Source organism: Lepidochelys kempii, chromosome 3, assembly GCF_965140285.1.
Source record: "Lepidochelys kempii isolate rLepKem1 chromosome 3, rLepKem1.hap1, whole genome shotgun sequence".
NCBI lineage: Eukaryota > Metazoa > Chordata > Testudines > Cheloniidae > Lepidochelys > Lepidochelys kempii.
Genome location: NC_136382.1, coordinates 122,372,163 through 122,394,199, shown reverse-complemented (window position 1 = coordinate 122,394,199; position 22,037 = coordinate 122,372,163). Strand labels below are relative to the sequence as shown.

Here is a 22,037-nt window from a genome sequence, read left to right as displayed (position 1 = left end):
GTCCTGGGGATTCACTGACCCCTCCTGGAAGGCAACGCACAAAGCAGAGATGTGGGATTCCAAATACAGTGTTGAAATCAAAATTATTTACAAGAATCTGAAATAAATATTGTCATCTATTGTAAGTTACTGTAAATTAACAGTCATTGCCAAGAAACCAAACTGACTGTTAGCCTCCTTCGGTGTGTTTTATATTCTACAATGAACACACGTTTGTGAGGTACTTGTTGAAAAATATCCTATTCTCTCTTTTCCATAACTGGACCCAAATACTTTAATCCTTGATATAGTACCAGAGCAATAAAATAGAAGGGAAAGTAAAAACTTTGCGAACTATTTGTTTTTTGTGCTCTCAGGTTATTAATAGAACTACCCTATCATCACTAGTTATTGCAGTTCAAATTTATTTTTCCTAGTCTCTAACAGGACACTAATTGCACCCAACTGAGTGGTGTAAAGCAGTGGTCCTCTATCTATGGATCTTGGACTGCACGTGGTTCTTCAGGGCGACAGCAAGTGGCTCTAATAGAGTTTAAGAGTATGATACATTCACTGCCTGATGCTCCCTACCCTCTGCCCTATACATGTGAGAAAGCAGGGGGAGTTCTCAGCAAACTCCCTGGGGCTAGGTGGGCTTTGCTCTCCTCCACACCCTACACACGGAGGGGAAGAAAGAAAAAAGCCACTGGAATTCTCGTTCACTCTCACCAAAAGCCAGAAGGGTGGAACAGGGAGAAGGAGAAATATCCTCACCATAGACTATCTGTGAGCCGGAAAATGGGGAAAATTCATCCCTCCTAGGGGAGGGTCAAGAGAAAGGGGAGACTAGCTACCCTCATAGCAGCCAGGTGGTAGGGAAGACAGAGGAGACCCCCTTGTATTTCATATGCCCTGGGTGCATGGCAGCTTATGCAGCATTTTCCTGGTGTGTTCTATACATCTGGTGAGAGAGAGGAGAAACTCATTTTTTGTAAATGCAGTTTTCATTGTTACGGACACGTCTGTATCAGCACAAAGGTATGAATGCTGACTAGCAAATAGACCTTCCCCTCCAACTAGTCCGCGGTGAAGACAGAAGCAGCCAGTGAGGCAAGTCTTTACAGCAGTGAATGATGGCCCATAACGGCACATAATAAAATGGCGTAAGAGCCTCATTACCAGTCTTGCCTCACTATACAAGCTTTAGTTGTTGTGACAGGGTTGGGCCAGATGGCTACAGGAGAGTAATAGAAGGCAAATATATTAGCCCCACGCTTAGTAGGTCTCTTTTTCCTTGGTAAGGTAACAGGGAAGGTTCTAGAACAATCAGGAACCTCCTGGAGACAGTTAAGACAGGCTGATTAGAACACCTGCAGCTGATCAAGAAGCTGCTAGAATCAATTAAGGCAGGCTAATCAGGGCACCTGGGTTTTAAAAAGGAGCTCACTTCAGTTTGTGGTGCATGTGAGGAGCTGGGAGCAAGAGGCACTAGGAGCTGAGAATGAGAACGCTGACTGTTGGAGGACTGAGGTGTACAAGCATTATCAGACACCAGGAGGAAGATCCTATGGTGAGGATAAAGAAGGTGTTGGGAGGAGGCCATGGGGAAGTAGCCCAGGGAGTTGTAGCTGTTGCACAGCTGTTCCAGGAGGCACTCTAGACAGCTGCATTCCACAGGGCCCTGGGCTGGAACCCGGAGTAGAGGGCAGTCCTGGGTTCCCCCCAAATCCTCCCAACTCCTGGTCAGACACAGGAGGAGTCGACCTGGACTGTGAATTCAGAAAAACGGCCAAGCTGGGGGCTACCGTGAAGCTCCAAAGGCGAGCAAATCCGCCAATAAGCACAAGACCCACCAAGGTAGAGCAGGAACTTTGTCATAGCTGGTGTCAGAAGTGGGATCTGGTGCCCACAGCGCGGCAGAAGACGGAGGGTGTTTGGAAGAAAAAAAAAGGGAAGAGGGTCTATTTTTTTTTCACCACAATGGAGGAGGTAGTGCGGGCACTGATACAAGCCACGGCTGCCCAGCAGGAGGCTACTCGTGTCCAGGCAGCCGCCCAACAGGAGGCAGTGCGGCTGCAGCAAGGGACTAATCGCCTGCTGATGGACCAGGCTTCTCAAGACTGGGCTATGTTGCAGGAACTGGTAAACCAGGTAAAGGCCCTTACAGAGCTGAACCGCGGCCATGATGGGAGGCAGATCATGCAGGCCAGCAATTGGCTGCAGAAAATGATGCAGGAGGATGATGTAGAGGCATACCTCCTGACCTTAGAGAGGACAGCCCTGTGGGAAGCTTGGCCCCGAGAACAGTGGTCTGGCATCCTTGCTCCATTCCTGTGTGGGGAGGCCCAGAAGGCCTACTATGATTTGCCTGAAGAGGCAGCGGCAGACTACCCCCAGCTGAAAGCAGAGATCCTGGCCAGATCTGGGGTAACGACTGCAGTGCGGGCCCAGTGATATCATGAGTGGAGGTACCAGGAAAACAAAATCTTGCAGTCCCAATTATATGACCTCATCCATCTCTCACAAAAGTGGTTATGAACTGAGTCCTGGAGTCCGGAGGAGATACTAGAGGTTCTGGTCATTGACTGGTACATGAGAGGACTACCACTAGACTTTCGCCGCCTGGGTAAGCCAGAACGAACCCTCCACCTATGACGAGGTTGTCATGCTGGTAGAAAGGCGAAGGATGGCGAGGGAGCTAATCCGACCAGTTAAGGAAGAATCACCCCAGGTTAAACTAGCAGCACCAAGCCCTAGCGCTCAGGTGACTGGGCCACCAGGAGAACCCAGGTGGAAAAAGAGAGGGGCTGAAGGCCCACCAGAAGCCACAAAGAGTCAGAGCATGAGGGGAAAGCGGATCGTAATGTTAGACTACCCAAACCAAGAGACCGGGGGATGCCTAGGGCTCCATACAGATGTTATGCCTGTGGGGAGTGGGGACACATAGCTGCACAGTGTCCCAATGCCGAGGAGCCTATGCAGTGTAACCTGGGGAACTGGGCAGACCCATGCTCCCTAATCCACCTTGTGGGGGGTCTCACTAGCCCCACATATGTTCACTAGACCAGTGAAGCTAAATGGGGTAGAGACCACAGCACTGGTTGATTCGGGGATTGCTATCATGCTTGTCTCGGGGAAGCTCATGAAGCGTAGTCAGCTGCTGTGGGCTAAGCATACGGGGATAACATGCGTCCATGGGACAGTTGGTTACTATCCCACCATCCCAGTAAAAATTGAGATTCAGGGGAACACTACTGAGGTAGCAGCAGGTGTAGTCCCTAAACTCCCGTACCCGGTGCTCATAGGGAGGGACTTCCCAGGGTTTGGAGACTTACTCCTGGTTGGGGAATTGGAGAAAGGGGGAAGTCCTGAAAGTAGTGAGGCATCCACAGTAGACTGTCAACCTCCAACCTTCTCTGAAATATCCCCAGATTTGTTCTCTGCTCCCAGACAGCATACAAAGACAAAAAGGGAAAGAAGGGCAGCTAAGGCCTTGGGAACCCGAATACTGGCCCAAAGCCAGAGGGTCACTCTCATAGGTAGGCGGACCCGAGCAGCTGAAAAGGAGGTCACCCAGGAGGGAGAAGCACCCGAGTCTGTCCCACACCCTAACGTCTCTGAACCAGTAGAGGCGACAGAGACTGGTCCTCTAGATCATGGGCAGATTAGGCCCAGGAGAGGAAATTTTGGACGGGACCAGGCTGAAGACCCAAGGTACGACAACATTAGGAAGGAGGTAACCGAAATAGATGGGGTCCCTGTGGAAGGGAAAACCCAGGGACCAGGACCCTACTTCATAACGAAGAAGAATCTCTTATACCGGGTTGCAGCAGTACAGGGGCTAAAGGTACAGCAGATCCTAGTACCTCAAAAACACCAGAATGTTGTATTAAGTCTGGCCCATAGTCATCCTTTTGGGAGGCATTTGGGGGTAGAGAAGACTCTGGCACGGGTCCTGTGATGATTCTTCTGGCCCAGACTACATGAAGCAGTGCGGAGGTACTGTGCGTCCTGCCCAGAGTGTCAGCTGCACAGTCCCCGTCCCCACTTGAGGGCACCATTAGTGCCCCTTCCCATCATAGAGGTCCCCTTGGAGCGAATAGCCATGGATCTAGTGGGACCCCTGGAGAAGACAGCCCGGGGCCACCAATATATACTTGTCATTCTGGATTATGCTACTCGCTACCCAGAAGCTGTCCCCCTGTAGACCACGGCCTCTAAAACAATAGCTGAAGAGTTGGTGGGGATCTTTGCCCAAGTGGGGCTACCAAAGGAGATATTAACAGACCAAGGTACGCCATTTATGTCGAAGCTAATGAAGGATCTCTGTACGCTGCTCCATATACATACCCTGAGAACTTCAGTCTATCATCCGCAGACTGATGGGCTGGTAGAAAGGTTTAACCGAACCCTCAAGGCAATGATAAGGAAAGTGGTAAGTCGAGATGGGGCAGAAGCAGCATAATTATTGGTCCATATAATATAAGCCCTATTTCCCACTGTGGGAAGGATAGGATACTACCCAACTTATGTTTGCAATCCTGGAGGTACCTCAGGCCTCAACTGGGTTTTCCCCCTTTGAATTATTATACGGACGCCACCCCTGTGGCATACTAGATATTGCAAAAGAAATCTGGAAAGAGGAACCCAATGAGGGAAGAAATATAATTGACCACGTGTTGCAGATGCGAGAACGGATAGCCTGGATCACCCCTATTGTACGGGAGAATTTGGAAAAGGCGCAGGAGGCCCAGCCAACCCATTACAATTGCCAGGCAAAAGTCCGACAGTTCCAAGAAGGGGATTGGGTGATGGTGTTGGTACCCACAGCAGAAAGCAAGCTTTTGGCCCAATGGCAGGGGGCCCTATGAGGTGGTTGAACCCGTGGGGGAAGTAACCTACAAGGTGCGGCAGCCAGGACGCTGGAAACAAGAACAAATTTATCACATTAACCTCTTAAAGCCTTGGCACCAATGAGAGGCGTGTGTAGTGGCCCAAGAGACCCCGATCCAGGGAAATAATATGCAGGAACACATCAGGATATCCACTGATCTGACACCAAACCAGAAGAATGAGGTAACTGAGATGATCAACCGATACCAGGACGTGTTTTCAACCAAACCAGGCCAGACCACCAAAGCATATCACCACATTATCACAGACCCTGGGGCAAAGGTAACTTTAAGGCCCTATCGGGTCCCAGCAGCAAAAAGGGAGGAGATCAAGGCAGAGGTAAAAAAAGGATGTTGGAGCTGGGAGTCATCGAAGAGTCCCACAGTCAGTGGTCAAGCCCAATTGTGTTGGTGCCCAAACCCGATGGCATCACTAGGTTTTGTAATGACTTTCGCCAGCTGAATGAGATATCCAAATTCGATGCATACCCCATACCCCATATCGATGAGTTAGTTGACCGCCTGGGCAATGCCTGATTTTTGACCACCCTTAATTTAACAAAGGGATACTGGCAGATTTTCTCTTCCTGAGAGAGAAGAATTTACACCCTTGTGTGATTAATGCTAATGAGAGTTCTGTCTATAAAGCATCACACATTAAGCCACAGCTAATACCGCATGGTGCTACAACAGCAGCTTCCCTCATGAAATCCAACAGAGGGAAGGAAAAAGAGAAACAAATAATAGTGAGTGCCGACCAGCCAGAGAGATTGTTATACATTTTCAGAGGCCGGTCACCTGTTCTTTGTTCCATAGCATAATAAACTGCCAAACCTCATAAACTTTTCAGAAAGACTTTCTGCTCCCACAGTCGCATTTTTACATTTAATTTGTGATATGAATTTGGACTTTGATTCTTCCATAGTTCATTCCACAGACATCTCTGCCTCCCAGAACACGTCAGAAATGTGATTGTTCTTGTGACAAGGTCTGAAGTGCCGCCCATATGAAGACCATCATACTGTCTGGCTACTATTGTCAGTAAATCCAGCTTCCAGCCATATCCCTGGAAATAATTTCCACAATGGGCTTCATGATGATCACGCTGGGCTTGATTGAAATAACCGTCCCCCTCTGCTAACCATTACACAAAACTGCCATCATCACACTCTTCATCTGTGAGTTTTACAGGAGACCCCTCACTTCAGGACTTTTGATCCAGAAAATCGGCTTCCTGTGAGTTTTTTTAATCAAGTCTGCTTACTTTAACAAAACCAAATGTTTGCTCCTGCTAACTCCTCACAGAGTCAATACAAGCATCAACGAATGACCTGATTTCTATTGTGCCTCCTATTCAGTAGCTCTGTCTGCTAAATTCTGATGACAAAATCTTTATTCCTAGTGATAGTGTAAGAGGCAGTCAGAATACATTCCTTGTATTCCATGTTGAGTATGCTGTATTGACAGTTGGAAAATTCACCCTTTGACTTTTAAACAGATCACACTTGATATCAAGGCACTAGAAGATGATATGTAAGAAACTCTGTGATAAATAAAATCACATCCTAACTGTCCAGTCCTGAGGGTATTTAAGCCCCTTGCCTCTTGCTGACTGCAATGAGTATTGAGGGCACTCAGCACCTCTCTGAAGCAGGCCCTAATGTGTTTCTTGGATCATTCCTTAACCAGTGCTCAGTTTGGAGGGCATATGGTTGGGTATACCATGTCTTCACTTGTTCCTTCTGTTGGCTCAAAATTGTTGAGAAAGTGTCGGAGCAAACATTGGAAGTAGGGCCTAGAAGATAGATAAAATGTTCCCTTTTTTTCCCTCCTCATCGAAAAGTCCTGTAAAGATTAATCGGGATGAATCCAATAGGTATCTATAGAAATTACTCTAAAAACCTGTTGAATTTAACAAAAAGAAAAGGAGTACTAGTGGCACCTTAGAGACTAACCAATTTATTTGAGCATAAGCTTTCATGAGCTACAGCTCACTTGATGATCGATGAAGTGAGCTGTAGCTCACGAAAGCTTATGCTCAAATAAATTGGTTAGTCTCTAAGGTGCCACTAGTACTCCTTTTCTTTTCGTGAATACAGACTAACACGGCTGCTACTCTGAAACCTGTTGAATTTAACAGAGGGTGATCTCCTCTTGATAGAATTTTTAACATTCACCTATAGACTTTAATGGAGAACTATATCCCTGCTAGAGAAATGTGTAGGACTCTCCCATAAGGCTCAGAAATGATTAACTCATTGAAATTTAGACTTAAAAGCAGCTGTGACTTTGCAATTAAAAGAATTATTTTCAGAAGCAGCATAATTATTGGTCCATATACATATAAACCCTATTTCCCACTGTGGGAGGGGGGAGAGGAATTCCCCACTTTAGACCTCAATGCACCTCCACCATCTCATTCCACCCCTCCTACCAAAATATTAATAAAATAAGCAAAAAGACAGTGTAAAACAAAGGGAATGGAACCTAATTAAGGTCACCAAAGGGATTTTGGCATTTCTGGGTATTATAACAGATGACTGTATAATGTACTACAATTAATATGGAGGAACTCTCACAGGCATTGAGATTTTATTTCTCCGTCTGTTTATCAGTGAACATTAGCACAAGTTTCCTTTTTCCTGTATAAGATACATACTTAACCTGAAAATATAACCCAGGTTACTATTAAAATAGTATCATATTAAAGAGTTAGACGGCATCGACAGATACATGCCTGATGTATTCAGCAGCAACACTTTAAGTTAGTTTCCCAGACCTGAAGTAGAGCTCTGTGTAGCTCAGAAGCTCGTCTCTCTCACCAACAGAAGTTGGTCCAATAAAAGATATTACCTCACCCACCTTATCTCTCTGATCCACATGTATAAAATTGTAAGCTTAAAAAGACCTTAAATTCCTAACAGGGAGTATGCAGGCATTCAGTTATTTTACATTCTGACATACATTGTCTACATTTTATTCTGGACGATACAGAATGCCACTCTGAGCAAAGTACAATTAGAAAGGCCTGAAAAATAAGTTCTTATGCTACTAAGAGATGTCAGGATTACCTGATCAAACAGACATTCTCCTAAATGGATAGTGGACTTATTTTAACCTTTCTTGTTTATTTAATGTTTTTCTCAGTTCTTAAAGTACCTCGATATCAGAGCTCCCTCAGCTCTGCAGTGGTGTCTGTGGTTTACAGAAGAAGCCATGGGTAATTTTAATTATATTGGTTATAAGCAGAATTGCTTGATGTTTTCAGTGGCAGAGGGAAGTTTGTGTTGTATTGGTCAACTGCCTGCAGTTGCATTTTGTTGTTGCTTGATATGTGATTGAGAATTGAAGGCATGAGAACAATTGTCTCTCAAGGAGAGCATCAAAATACGATGTGTTCTAATTTGGCATTACAAACCATGTAACCAGATATTTTAACAGAGATGCACATTTGGTTCCCTTCCTTTTAGTCTGTAAGGAGTTTTGCCAACTGTCTTATTGTCATTTAACTACGTGTCAGGGGAAATTCTTATTGAAAAGTAGTTCTGCTGGTCTTCTGTGTCTCATGGTCTCTCCTGCTGTTGCCTGTTCCAAGCATGAGTGCATTTTATTGCTATCATGGTTCCTGTTTTCCTTAAGCAGACATGACATGGGTGGAATGGACTGGGAAGAGTTAGGAAGTGTTGATGTACTGTATATAGCTCACCGAGTTCCAGTAATGAAGGAAGCACCTTGTATATCTGTTATTTCCCCTATGGTTTCTTGAAGCCCTATCTTACAAATAATTGCTCCTCCATGCCAGGCTTTTGAGATGGTCAGTTTGGAGCATTAATTGTTCAACCACAATGTGGCGCCTGCTGAATTTAGAAACTGTATCCTATAGTCCCTTCACCAACTCTGCAATATCAATCCATCCCAAACATTAAGAATATCCTCTTGACATCTACACATTAGAAATGAGGCTCACACTCTCTCCATCCTCAATGTCATCAGTTCCCTTTTTCCCTAAGCAATTCCTTGTTTGCTTTTCTGATTTTTCAGAGTCTTTATCGCTTGGTAGGGCACAAAACTATTCTAATTCTGCTTCCCCCCACACAAACCATCACAATTTTAAACCACAATTTCCTCAAATTATTGTAATATCAAGAATGAACAAATGACCCAGACATATACAAATAAGTAAGAGCTTACTGGGACAGGCAAAGCAGCTGATTTAAGTGGGTATTCTCTAACAAGAACCACACAACACTCCCTTCCTGGAAACAATGGACTCCGAAAATATGTATTTAGTTCTGTAGCTATATAAAAATACAATGTTTATTTAGAACATCTTCATTCCTAAAAGAAGTACTTGGGGGTGTCTTTTGTGACACAGCTCAATCCATCCTCTCCAGAGGACTTTAAAGCAGTTATCAGGTGGAAACCAAATTCCTGGTGTGAGAACAGGGACGTTTCGCTCAGTGCTTTTAGTGAAAGATCATATATAGGAGGTATCTTGATGCTTCTTTTTCCCACCACTTTTACTTTGGAGACTGAAGTAACAGAGGGAAAAAAGAAAAGAGATATATTTCTTAGCAGTAGCACCGTCCAATTTATTTTCAGTACAAATGTACAATTCCCTGCCCCTTGCTCAAAAAATCAAATCAATGTGATATTGAAGGAAAGACAGAGTACCTGGAGAGCTGTTCCACATCCTCCACTGTCTCTGGTAAGGAAATTCCCTTTGTCTCAGGTAAAAACAGCACTAAGATCCCACAGATCACTGCAAGTATACCTAGGACAGGCATTGAAGAAAAAAAAAAACAAGAACCAAAACTGGTTTGTCATTTTTCTCATTCTCAGGACAGTTTTGTGGTACAAAATAAGAAAAGGGTAGAAAGACCTGAAGTTGCTCCCAAAACACTAAGTAAAAGCTGAAGGCCCGTTTCTCCCCTGCCTTGCTTCTCATTTGGTCATTTACATTTTTGGAAAGTGAGTGTGAAATGTTACCATGCTGATTGTAAAGTTTTTGGGTGCAGGGACTGTTTTTTTGTCCTGTGTTTGTACAACACCTAGCACAGTGGGGTCCTGGTCAATGACTGGGGCTCCTAGGCCTGATGAAAATACAGATAATAATTTTATACCCAGTTACACAGTGTTGTTGAGGATCAGGTCTTCAGAGTGCAGCAGAAATTCTGAATACAAAGGTGTAAACTAGAACATCTGGATACTGCTATGGCTGGAATAATATTAATTTGAAAAATAAATTTCTTTTCTTCTCTCTTTTTTACTTTGTATTTCAAATCCTCTTTCTCCACCTCTCTTTCTTTTTCTATGTTCTGTCCCTCCTGCTCTTTCCTCATCATGTTTCTCTTCAGAAAAACATGATTTAGCCTTCAGACTCAGGATTTCCTAACAAAAGGAAATACTTTGCTCACACAATTAGCCTGTGGAACTCATTGTCACAAGACACCACTGAGACCAAGAGCTCATCGGGGAAAAAAAGATTAGATATTTATATGAATAACAAGAATATCTAGAGTTAGAACAAATTAAACATGATTTTTTGGAAGGGTTATAAATCCTCATGCACTAGGGAGTAAATCAACCTGGAAGTCAGCAGGAAAATTCCATGTGACCAGATTATCCAGCTGCAGGGTTTCTTGCACCTAACTTTGAAGCATCTGGTACTGACCCCTTTTGGTAACAGGATACTGGACTACATGGATCACTGTTCTGAACCAGTATGGCAATTCCTATGTTCCCGCAAAGCAGGACCTTAAGTGGGAGATAACATGGAAAACACCTTTTTGGCCAGATCTGCTCTGTTGACTTTGATAGAGCTATACTAACTTCCAACAGCAGAGAATGTGGCCCTTTGTTTATTTGGTCTGATGAGAGGTAGTCGCATATGAAAACTATCCCGAAAATGTTAGAAACCCATTGCTGCAAGTGCTCTGTTTTGATCAGTAAACACATTTTTAATGGCTTTTGAGGGGTCTTCCTTAGAGGGGCCTTAGACCTTCGGAAGGATACAAATGCAGCGGGACTCAGTTGGAATGCCTCCTGGAGCTCCATGTGTGTGGGTGCGCAAGCTGATGTCACCACCATCACTGAAAGGATGCCACACAGCTCCCCTTTGCACTTAGGTCATCTGTGCCGGCCAAAGAGGATGGAGATGATGTATTTGGGAAAGATAGGTCATGCAATAAAACTCTTCCCAAGAAAAGAAGCTGTGTTAGTACACAGATTAAAAACAAGTTATAATAAAGGGGTCATCAAGGGATTAACTGGATTATTCACAGTATTGTGGATGGGAGCCATGCTTCCACCTTTCCCTTATTTCCTCTTTATTTAGTGGGTGTTTTCCCCACTGTGTTTGTTATGTTGCTGAATAAAGCAGCACTTTCCCAGCCTGCAGTACTGTAAGTAAAGTATTTCTCTTATGCACTGAACAGTCTCTTTGAAAAAGAAATACTCTATCCAAGGTTGCATTTTAAATGATTTCTTACTAAAGATGATTAGAGGTAGCTCCATCCAGATGGCTGCTAATCGGAAGAGAAGAAATGGGGCTATGATACCCCCTATGTCACACAAACTCGAACACAGGGAAACACCAAAGTTTCTGCAAAAGAAAGATATTCATTTTAGAGAGGTTAAGACAATGTAACCTAGGAGATGCATGTGTTAGGCCCAAAATTATCTCATAATCAGGGCATACAACACACACTTACATAAGCAAACCAGCACAACGAGTCTAAACAGTGAACTCATGAGAAAACAGAGGGTTACTGAAAAATAATATATTGAACATAGCAGAAACTAACAGGAAATTTTAAAAGAATTCCAGCCACTTTAAGGGCCAGATTCTGCCACTGGCACATCAGATTGCGAATTACCCAGTGATCTTCCCTAATGGGATTTCAGAAGCCGTACCTCTGTGGAACACTAATCCTAAATCATGGCACACAACGCCTTTCTGCATTCAGACCTTTAAACTAACCAATCTCCAAAATAAAATACTATTGGCACCATCCTTTTGCTTTAGCTACAGCATGGACTTTAGTGTGGGTAGCTGCCCATCTAAGTACCCAGGGTCCCTGTGGGCTTCTGCAGCCCCTGCTGAAGCTTAAGCTGCCACTGCTTCACTGCTATTGCTTCTTCTTCTGCTAACTATGTTGAAGCTAGCTCAGGTGTATCTACACATGCTACAGTCACATCTCCATTTGCAATGTAGACATACTCTTGGTTGATGGGGATTCTATGATCAGCTTTGTCACCGTCCTCCTGGATAACCTGGGGCAACTTCATTTAAGTTCTCGGTGCCTGTTTTCCCATCCTTAAAATGCTCAGACCCAAGCTAAGTTAAATTAAATGTGGAAAGAGTTTGTGAAACACTGTATCAAATGCTTTACTAAAACCCAGATATATTGCATCTGTGTTTCCACAGCCATTCACTTTCTTATTTTATCTTTAAAAGTTATCCAGACTGTTGCAATATACCAAAGATCTTCCAATCTAATTTCAACATGACACAAGTGAGAGTCAGAAACTGACAAAAAAAAACCAAAAACTGAAGGAGGAATGGAAGACTAAGGGTAACAATTACCAGGTTATCTAGTTACCCAGTAAATCAAGTGTCTGGACAGTAGGAATGTTTTATATATAATTGGTTTGATGCACAGATAATAGGTTAGTTGAACAGGTCTATTTTCTTATGGGGTAAATTTTCTACTACATTTTATCTTTAGGAGCACTCAAAGTTTATTTGATTATGGTGGTGGGGCGAGCACCCATCCCAGCCAGGAGGGGTTAACAAGCTCCTCTGGGCGCAATCAAGTCCTACCTGGAGCAAGCTGCCCCTGAAGAAGGGAGGTTCCGTAAGAGAGTAAAGACAAATCCAGAGTGAGAGTGCCAACCCCTTAAATCCGCAGAATAGTGAATGCTGAGTAGGAAGGCTGCTGAAGATCCTCCATTGCCTAGATCCTCTGGATAAGTAGAGGAACCTCTAAATTATTTTCCTTTCTCTCAGCCCAGAACACTCAGCCTGGGCCCCTTGGACTGCAAAGGGGTTAGAGAAATCCAGCCCTAACTCAAAGAATACTGACCTATTTGCCTTGCAAAGCACACCAGGTGGACCTGGACTGCTTTGGGGTTGCAGGACTGTTATATTTTGCCCTTTTCATTTGGCCTCCTGTGGGGGAGTGCTGAATGAATCCCCGCTACTTGTAGCTAGAAAGACACTGACTCTGTAACAACCTCTGTAGCTGAAGGAAGGTACTTGGAACAAAGGGAGGTACCCCTGCCCGGTCTCTCAAAAGGGGGCACTCTAGAGGTAAATCCTAAGACAATTAGCTTGTTTATTTCTTTAATGGGTATCAATTTAGACCGGGTTAGCTGCATTGCTATACAGGTTTTGGCTTGTTGGATAGAAAATACATCCTTCTGAGTAATGTCTTTCCTTTACAGGTCTTTGATTATGTTGCCTCCTCTGTAATTTGTCTCCCATGGGACACTATAACGCTGCATTTTCAAATTAAATAGAACGTCTTAAATTATGGAGACACCAGTCACACCTCCCTATTTAAGGTGGAGTTGAGTTCTGCATTTAAAATGCATAAGAAGAATGTCTTTCAGAGAGGTGCTGCCAAATTAAGCCTGAACACGGGCACAGTTACACTGTAAAGCCATTTACTATTCCAATGTGTCTAATGCTACCGAAGGCAACTTCCTTAAGTTTAATGTGGATTTCAGCTGTGCATGAAACTACAGTTACCTTAATATTGTAGGATACAATTCACTGTTCACAAGATACACAATTTCAAAAGCCATGGTGATTCCCAGTCTTCCCAGGGTGGCTACTGTGGTTTTCAACCACAGGGTATCTGTTAACAAGGTAAATTCAAAAAGAAAGGTTGATGAAATGTGTTTTACCTGTCAGCTGGAAAGCATGGGGCTCATTCCACTCTCCCTTACGTGGGTTTCACACTGGTGTAACTCAGCTGAGTTCAATGGCATTACCGCTGATTTATATTGGTGTCAGTGAGCAGAAGCAAACATCAGGGCTAGATTCACAAAGGGATTTAGGGACCTAATCCAACATTTAGGCACCACTGACTTTCACAAAGCCACTGCTCAGCCTATGCCTACACCTGGAGGTGCCTAAATTTCTGCTGGGTGGGCAGGCACAAAGCTCCCTAAATCCTGATGCCGCCTCACAGGCAATGGAGCCTTCTTTCATGCCACAGCCCCAACAGGATACTCAAGCAAGGTGTTCCCCTGCCTACCTTGCCTGCAGGGCCCACTCTGGTGGGTGTGCTCAGAACATGAGAACCTACGATTTAGTGAGCAATTTCTGGCTTTTCTGGCTGTAATTGAAAACTGATCAAGGGAAATCCTTTTTACACAATGCATAATTAGACTGGGGAAAACATTGCAACAGGACGTCACTGAAGCCGACATTCACAAAGAGACTGAACATTTCCATGGCTAATAAGACTATCCAGAGTTATGATTGTTAATCATCGTTAATGCTAACAACAGATTTGGATGGGATATTGGGTTTAAGCCATTTCTAACAGGGAGCTGGATGAGACCTGAAGTGGGGCAGATGAACCCAATCTGCCTACCATGGAGTTTTGACACTTTCCCCTAAGGCATCTGGTGTTGGTCACAGTCAGAGACAAGCTAATGGACGAGATGGACGTTGGGTCTGATCCAGTTGGCCAATTCCTGTTTTCCGGTACCTATATCTTTCTCAAAACTACCCTCCAAGCCTGATCAGGAAGAGTTACATCAGAGGGACCCTGGATCAGGTTTAAGGAAGAGTAGAACCAAAAGGGCATTGCTGCCAGGTATCCCTGTGTGCTGGTCTCTATGGGTGTTCAAGGTTTGCCTACTCGTGCTTTGTTGTGTCACCCAGGCCAGTTTGAAGACTCAGAAATCAATTCCAACCCACTGACTCAATGAAAACGTGTTGCATAATGCCAGGTGTGGGAAAATGGGTGGTGAATGTCGTTGCCAAGCTCCCATGATCCTACCCAGATTGTGCAATCCTATGCTTCAGGCAGGCTGCTGGTCATTATCCAGGTGTGACGCTTCCCCCCGCAACATTTTTCTAAATCAAATTATAATCAGAGCTGAGTCCGACTGACTCCCAAATAGATCTGGGCAAAAATGTCTCTTGGCCCCATAGAAAAGTCCTCCAGAATTTAATAAAAAATGACAATTTTTTTCTATAGTTTTTTTCACCATCCTATAGATTTTATGATAGAAAATTAAATGCCTGCTATGGAATTCTATAGGATGGCTCAAAAAAACTCTAGAAGGGATAGCATTGTCTATGAAATTCGATAAAATTTTAGAGTAATTTCTAGACAACCCTATCAAATGTTCAGAGGTCTCCATAGATTTCATCCCTATTTAATGGTATAGGATCTTTTCCATTAAAGACTTCAATATTACTAGTTCATGAAAAAGAGAAATTCATCTATTTTCTTTTTGTCTTGAATTTTTTGCAAAAACAAATTTTTTTTGCTGGTAGAAAAACTTATTGAATCCCCCAAATCTGTTTGCGTGCACGCCTATGTGTGTGAAAATGGTGACTTTCTCCTGGCAGCAAATTCAGAGAAATCAGACACACACAAAGGTAACATTTGAGGACAGAAAGGGGCAAAATTTCATCCTGGATCAAATTCACGAATAGAGTTGAAGCTGTTTAAATGGGAGAATGATAACTGGGACAGTTGCTGTCATAGGACAAACTTAAAGAAAATATTTTTTCCTGTTAAACTGAATAAATGTTCCGTTGCTTTAACAGAAGGATTGTAATGACTGGAACCATGGTACTGGGATGTCTGGCTGCATGACTGCCCTGTAGATTACATGACACATTATAAACTACTTACTTTTAGGCAATAATAAAAATACCTGATGCATAATAATGCCCATCACTGATACCATACTTTCCATCCAAAGCGCTCTGCAGATGAGGGTAAGTATCATTTCAAACTGCTTTACAAACCAAGGGATGTGACTTGCCCAAGGTCATAAAGCAAGCCAGTGACAGATCCAGGAACAAAACTCAGATCTCCTGATGCTCAGACCCTGGCCACTGAGCCTGGATTTATTGAAATAACTGAGCTGCTGAAACATGTGGTGTTGTCTTAAAGTAACTTTTGAATAAACTTTAAAAATGAGGCTAATTGTGGTAAAACTGGACCCACTGAGGAATGTGTTTCTGTGAAGGATCTTTTATTGTGCTTCCAAACCCACCCGTTTTCATAGGCTCCATTTTACAGCTCTTCTCTTGGGATATCTGCCTGCTAACTGTTGCCTTGTGGTATAATTTCTGGAGCTGATAGCGCTAAGGCGAATTAGTATTGGCAACCCTGACTTCATTCTGCTGATGACATCCTTAGGGAGGGGTGATCCTTTCTAATGGTCATTCAACATCCTGTGTAGCTCCAACCTAAACTACTCTGAAGCAAAGAGGTGGGACTTCACAGTCAGGGAAAGGCTGTCTGTTCTCTGTCTGCCTTTAGTCTGCAGCACCTATGAATGCTTACCTGTTCGCTATAACCACATAGTGGAGAGACATCAGTTTATAGAAAAGAATCCCTTGTCAGGGGTGCTGAGTCACACCCCAGAGTCACCCTGGTAGTCCTTGAAGCAGGACAAGAATTACTAAAAGGGGAAGCCAGATCCTCTACCTCTGGTCTGTCCCCTTTGAATTACCAGCTGGTGATTCCCTTTGTGAAGGGGAAACCCATGGGGGTGTCAAGCCAGGATAGCTGGCTCTGTACCACCTGCTCCTAGCCCCTGCCCCATGCCAGGGACAGGCTGGATGAAACGAGGAATGGACAGAGCACACTGCACTCTGGCAAGCCCAGGCTAATGGAATGGCCTGTTACTGAGATTAGAGCCAAGAATCTGACTCAAGAGCTGCTAAGACTGACCAGCAGGAAATATATCATTTAAATAGGTTTGTTTCTTTTCTCAGACACTGATTTATTTGGAGATGGGAAGTTTCCCCAAACTACCAATTTCCTGGCTTCATATCTGTATGATAAATATCTTCCCGGCCAGGGAATGAGTGTATTTCCCCTTTCTTCATATTTTTGTTCTGTAGTTGGCATTATCATTTGCTAACTGTATCACAACACGCTTTTTACCTTGGTCCACTGCTTCAAAACCTTTGTGTGGCTTCAACCTCTTTACTCTAGGAACTTCACAGAGTAAATAGCGGATGCTCTGTAACCTGAAGACTTTAAATCATGATTTCAGGACTTCAGTAACTCAGTCAGAGGTTAGGGGTCTAGTACAGGAGTGGGTGGGTGAGGTTCTGTGGCCTGCAATGTGCAGGAGGTCAGACCTGATGATCATGATGGTCCCTCTGACCTTAAAGTCTATGAGTCTGTGAGATAAATCACTGATCTTGGGAAGCTAAGGAAAGAGTTACCTTCTGGTAAGAATGCAGTAATTAAGCATGCCACTCCCGCCACTATGTTGCTTATGGCAAATGGAAGGCGTCGGCCAATTCGATCGATTGTCAGTAAAATCAAGAGAGCTGCAGGTAATTCCACAGCTCCGGAGATGAAAAAGTCTAGGTAGAGGTTTCCTCCTATAATTCCTAGGCGCATAACAAGCCCTTGGTAAATCAGGGCACTTGTAAACCTAAACAGAAAACATTGAGACAAACACAAATAAATGTAAGCAGCTGACTTGAATTTCAAGTTTGAGAGAATCACAATACCGAAAAAATATGACACTCAAAACCCAGTAAAATTGGGACTTACCAGGCATACATTAGAATCAACGTGTATTTTCTCATATGGGGAGTTCTAACCAGATCGAGAAATGATGGATTACTAACCTCTTCATCTGTAACTGTGATCTACAGAAAAGCAAACATCAGAATCAGCAGACCATAGGCAGGAACACAGGCCACCACAGCTGAGCTAGTTCAGCAGCTATGGGAGAGGGCTCAAAATGTAATACAGCTGCAGACTAATTTCCAGCTCCTTAATATTTTGTAATGACAATATATATGCCAGAAAAAATACAGCTTATTTTCCCGCTCCTATTGAGTTTCAGGAGAAAAAAACCCATATTTTTACTTGTAAATGTGGAAGTGGACTTAGAGGTCCCTGGGAGGCAATAAACCTGGCATCCTGCAATGCCATTTTTACAGCTGCTTTTCAGGGCAGAATTGAACTTTAAGGGTGACACAGAGAAGGAACTCGATTGTGAGTTCATTCCCCACAGCCAGCCCATGAAATTGTAATGGTTGATGGTCAGAACAAAGGGGTGGGTCTGCAGAGGGGTAAGAGATGGAGAGAGCAAACAGCAATGGCCTTGAGAGTGTTTTTGATACTACAGCTGAGTAGCAGGAGGAAAAGTAGGGAGGAGGACACTATCAAGAAGTGAGGCCAGGGTGAAAAGGCCCAGAACAGAGAAAGATTAATGTCTGCCTTCCCCAAAACATTTAAATGAAGCAGAAGGCAATGGGCCTTCAGAATGTGCTTATAGTTAAGAATCTGCACAAGCATTCTGCTGATTTAGGCCTTTTCCTTAAAAATCTGCAAATTATTTAGAAATATCAATTAAGCAACCCTTCCCCGAGATGAGGAGGAAAGTATCGTTTTCTCCATTTTACAAGTAGGTAAAATGAGGGTGAGAAAGCACACGTGACTTAGGGCCTGGCTATACAAACAGTTAGACCACGGCAAACTGGGGTGTGAATCTCTCCCATGCTAGCTGCCTGCGGTTTAACTGTCTGTATGCACTCTGCGGGTGCATGTTAACAGTTCGCTAATGCGCTTTGAGCTACTCCCAGTTCAACGAGGACTAGATCAAAGCTCTCTCACAAACTGTTAATGCACATCAGCAGGGAGCACATGAACAGTTAGACCAGATTCATACCCCAGCTTGCTGTGATTTTTGTGTAGACAAGCCCTTAGCCAAGGTAATACAACAAATCAGCAACAGAATAAGGAGTAGAATCCAGGAGTCTTGATTGAGATTTTTAAAGCTGTGCAAGGGATTTAGTCTCACATAGTCAGTGGAAGAGGTGTGGCTAAATCCCCTGTGTTGCTTTGAAAGTCTCAGTCCCTGATGCTGGGTCCCTTGTTCTAACCACTCAATAGGTATCGTTACCTCCCCACCGATGGGGCCTTGCAGAGCAAACAGCGAACCAAGCAAGCACAAAAGAGGATTGATAAAAAAAGATGAGATTGTGGAAAGAGAAAGAAGGACCCCCCCCCTTCTCCCATCTGTGCTGTGAAGTCAATGGAAATTACTTTGTGTGGTGGGGGGAAAATGAGGCCAAAGGGAATATAGAGACAGAGACCATGCTGATTGGTGAGGAGAACAATAAACTTGGTCAAACAGCATTGCCCAGTGATCTGATTCTAGTTCAGCCAAGGCTGTATACATGAATTTTATTTTGTATTTATTCCTCATCTCATAATATATAACCTTAACTTTTCAGTGAGATAAACAGCCCTTTGAGTGGACTTTTAACACCCCCTTTAACAAAAAGAGTGTCCCAGAACATTGGAAGTGTTAATGAAACCCCAGTTTGCCCTGGGTTCTCTTCCATTCCCTTTCATCATTGCTAGGAACCCTCTTCCCATCTTTACAGCTATTTTGTTTTCTGTAACGGAGTGAGATGTTTTCTCAAAGTTGCTTCCATTCTTTACATGCCAGCTCCCACTTTTTTAATCCTACAATGTGTTTGTCAGGCACTCATTTACATTCCAGATCAGAATCTGCTGGTTGCTGACATTTGTTATGGGCACACTCATGAAGGAGATAAAGCTGCCTTCATTTTGTTTATAAGAACATGTTGGCAGTGAGCAGCATGTGAACCTTGTGCAAATATGGTATTCATTTTCCCATGCAGAGATAAATGAAGCAGTCTTAACACAATGCCCTGTCTGTCTCAAGTGCCACTAACACTAGTTGGAAATAATGTTTGAGTATGATTTATGGGCTGGGGGGAAAGGACATTAAAATCATTGCAAAAAAACTCTTAACTCTTTTAAGGTCAAATCTTGGCCTCACTGAAATCAATGAGCGTTTTCCCATTGACTTCAATGCAGCCACAATTTCACCGTTAGTACCCAAAGACATGTTATATCCTAACCCTGGGAAGAGCAAAGAGATTTTGTATAAAATGATGTACTTCATCAATTCCTATCTCATTGTTTCTACAATGGTTTTAAAAATTCCAGTAAAAGTTGTGTACTTCACAAGCTTCGGTGCGGATCCTGCAAACTCTATGCACTGTGACAGTCTCCAATTCAGCAGCCCATGTCTATTCAGCATAGAACCAAGCCTGGTCTTCACTACGGGGAGATAGATGCTGCTGCATCGATTTAGCAGGTCTAGTGATGACCCACTAAATCAATGGCAGAGTGCTCTCTGGTGGACCCCTGTACTCCAGTTCTCTGAGACGAGTAAGGGCTGTCAACCGGAGAGTGTCTCACATTCACACAGTGCAGTGAAGGCACTGGGGTAAGTCAACCTAAGCTATGTCGACTCCAGCTGCATTATTCACGTAGCTGGAGTAGCATAATTTACGTCGACTTACCCCCATAATGAAGATAAGCCCTAACAAGCTCTTGAAGTCAGTGGGATTTAAGCATAGACTTTAAGTGCTGTACTGAATTACAGCCACAGCGTATAAAATTAAGAACATGTGTAAGTCTTTGCAGCATCAGGACCTTAACAACATGAGCAAAATCTTCTGTGCATGTTCAGAGTGAGATTTTCCAAGGCTTACATCTCTGTCTAATCAAAATCAGTTTTCACTAGAATACTCCAGGTCATTTCTCCTCAGAGAGGATACTATCCACATCTATCCCTGCCATTTTAATGCAAGAGATCTTTTTTTAAAAAAGACAAGATTTTTTTTTTATAATGGGAAAATAATTTGTTCCTCTCTCCTGTCACTTAAAAATGGATGAAGTGATTTTGCACATATGCTTACAAAACATTCATCCTTGTGCAGAGACCAACTGTAAAACATTTCAGCTTGAAAAATGAAATTTGGGGGAAATTGTGCACAACTGAGAACAGGGGGTTACACTGGAAACAACATTTAATAAATTATGACCAGTCTCCTACTATCACAATTCTGTAATACAAATACTGAACAAAACAATGCTCATCTGTCTTCGCTTCACACTCATTACTTGAGCTAGTCAGAAAATATAACATCAAAGCAGAAGTGTTATGCAGAGATTTATTGGTTTCAATGAATATTTAATCAGGAAGGTTTGGGGGTCTGAGGGAAGGGAGTGGAGAGCGAGCGAGGGAAAGACTCTCTTGATGGTTAGGCACTGGTCTGGGATGTGAGACACTCAGGTTCAAAGCCCTGCTCTGCATGATTCAGAGGAGAGGTTTTTCATTCCCATATCACTCTGAATCAGGCATGTGTCCCAAACTCTCTCACGCATACTCATTCTCTGTCTCTCTCAATCAAAAGCTCAGGTTTCAACACAATTATGTTTTTGAGAAAACATTTGAAAGGCTTTTGACTTGTTCCAGTGAGGAACAAAACCAACATTTCAGAACCTTGAAAATTGCAGTGAAACAGAAGTGTCCTCCGGTCACCTCTATTCATCAACATGGTATCTGAGTGCCAATAAAGGCTCTGATTTTCTGGGCATCTAATCCTTTCAGGCTCTCTTGAAAATCTTAGCCAAAGTCCATGCATGTTATGGTGGATTCTCTCTCTCTCTCTCTCTCACACACACACACACACACACTAACGCCTTTGTAAAGCTAGAGATAATTATCAGGAAGACAATTCTGGTATGAGTAAAAATGAGAAATGTACTTGACCCCCTATTAATGCACTTCCTGAAATATCACTGTCTCCTGGGCACAGCATCAGGAATGACAGAAGTTGTATATCAAAAAGGTCCCAGGAACAGATCCAAAGTGCAGCTCAGATATTACTCAAGGTTAAGCAGTTGCAGCTGTGAACTGGGGTCATGACTGTGACTATTTCTTAAGAATGTCAGCTGAGATCTTAATAAGTGTGATGGGAAAAGATGCAAGTCTCTATATTCTAGTCCAGGTTTTTAAAATACTGAAGTGTAGAAAAGAGAGATTAATCTGAGAACATGAACAGTTTTACTGACTTCTGTCTCACTCATGTATCTTTCCACTTCATTT

The 22,037-nt window shown here is 43.3% G+C and overlaps 1 protein-coding gene across 3 annotated transcripts in view; it reads right to left on the bottom strand.

Annotated features, from left to right (window-relative positions):
- Positions 1–7,515: 7,515 nt before the first annotated feature.
- The window catches only part of SLC22A3 (solute carrier family 22 member 3), a 50,718-nt gene continuing 36,196 nt past the window's right edge, over positions 7,516–22,037 (bottom strand). Inside the window, exons 6-11 of one of the 3 annotated variants that reach the window (XM_073337843.2) lie at positions 17,648–17,745; positions 17,311–17,525; positions 13,627–13,735; positions 11,363–11,475; positions 9,546–9,645; positions 7,516–9,403 (exon numbers count right to left, since the gene is read on the bottom strand). In XM_073337843.2, the coding sequence (XP_073193944.1) occupies positions 9,349–9,403; positions 9,546–9,645; positions 11,363–11,475; positions 13,627–13,735; positions 17,311–17,525; positions 17,648–17,745 (690 nt within the window). In that variant the 3' untranslated portion in view covers positions 7,516–9,348. The other 2 variants (XM_073337844.2, XM_073337842.2) reach the window with 2 other exon arrangements.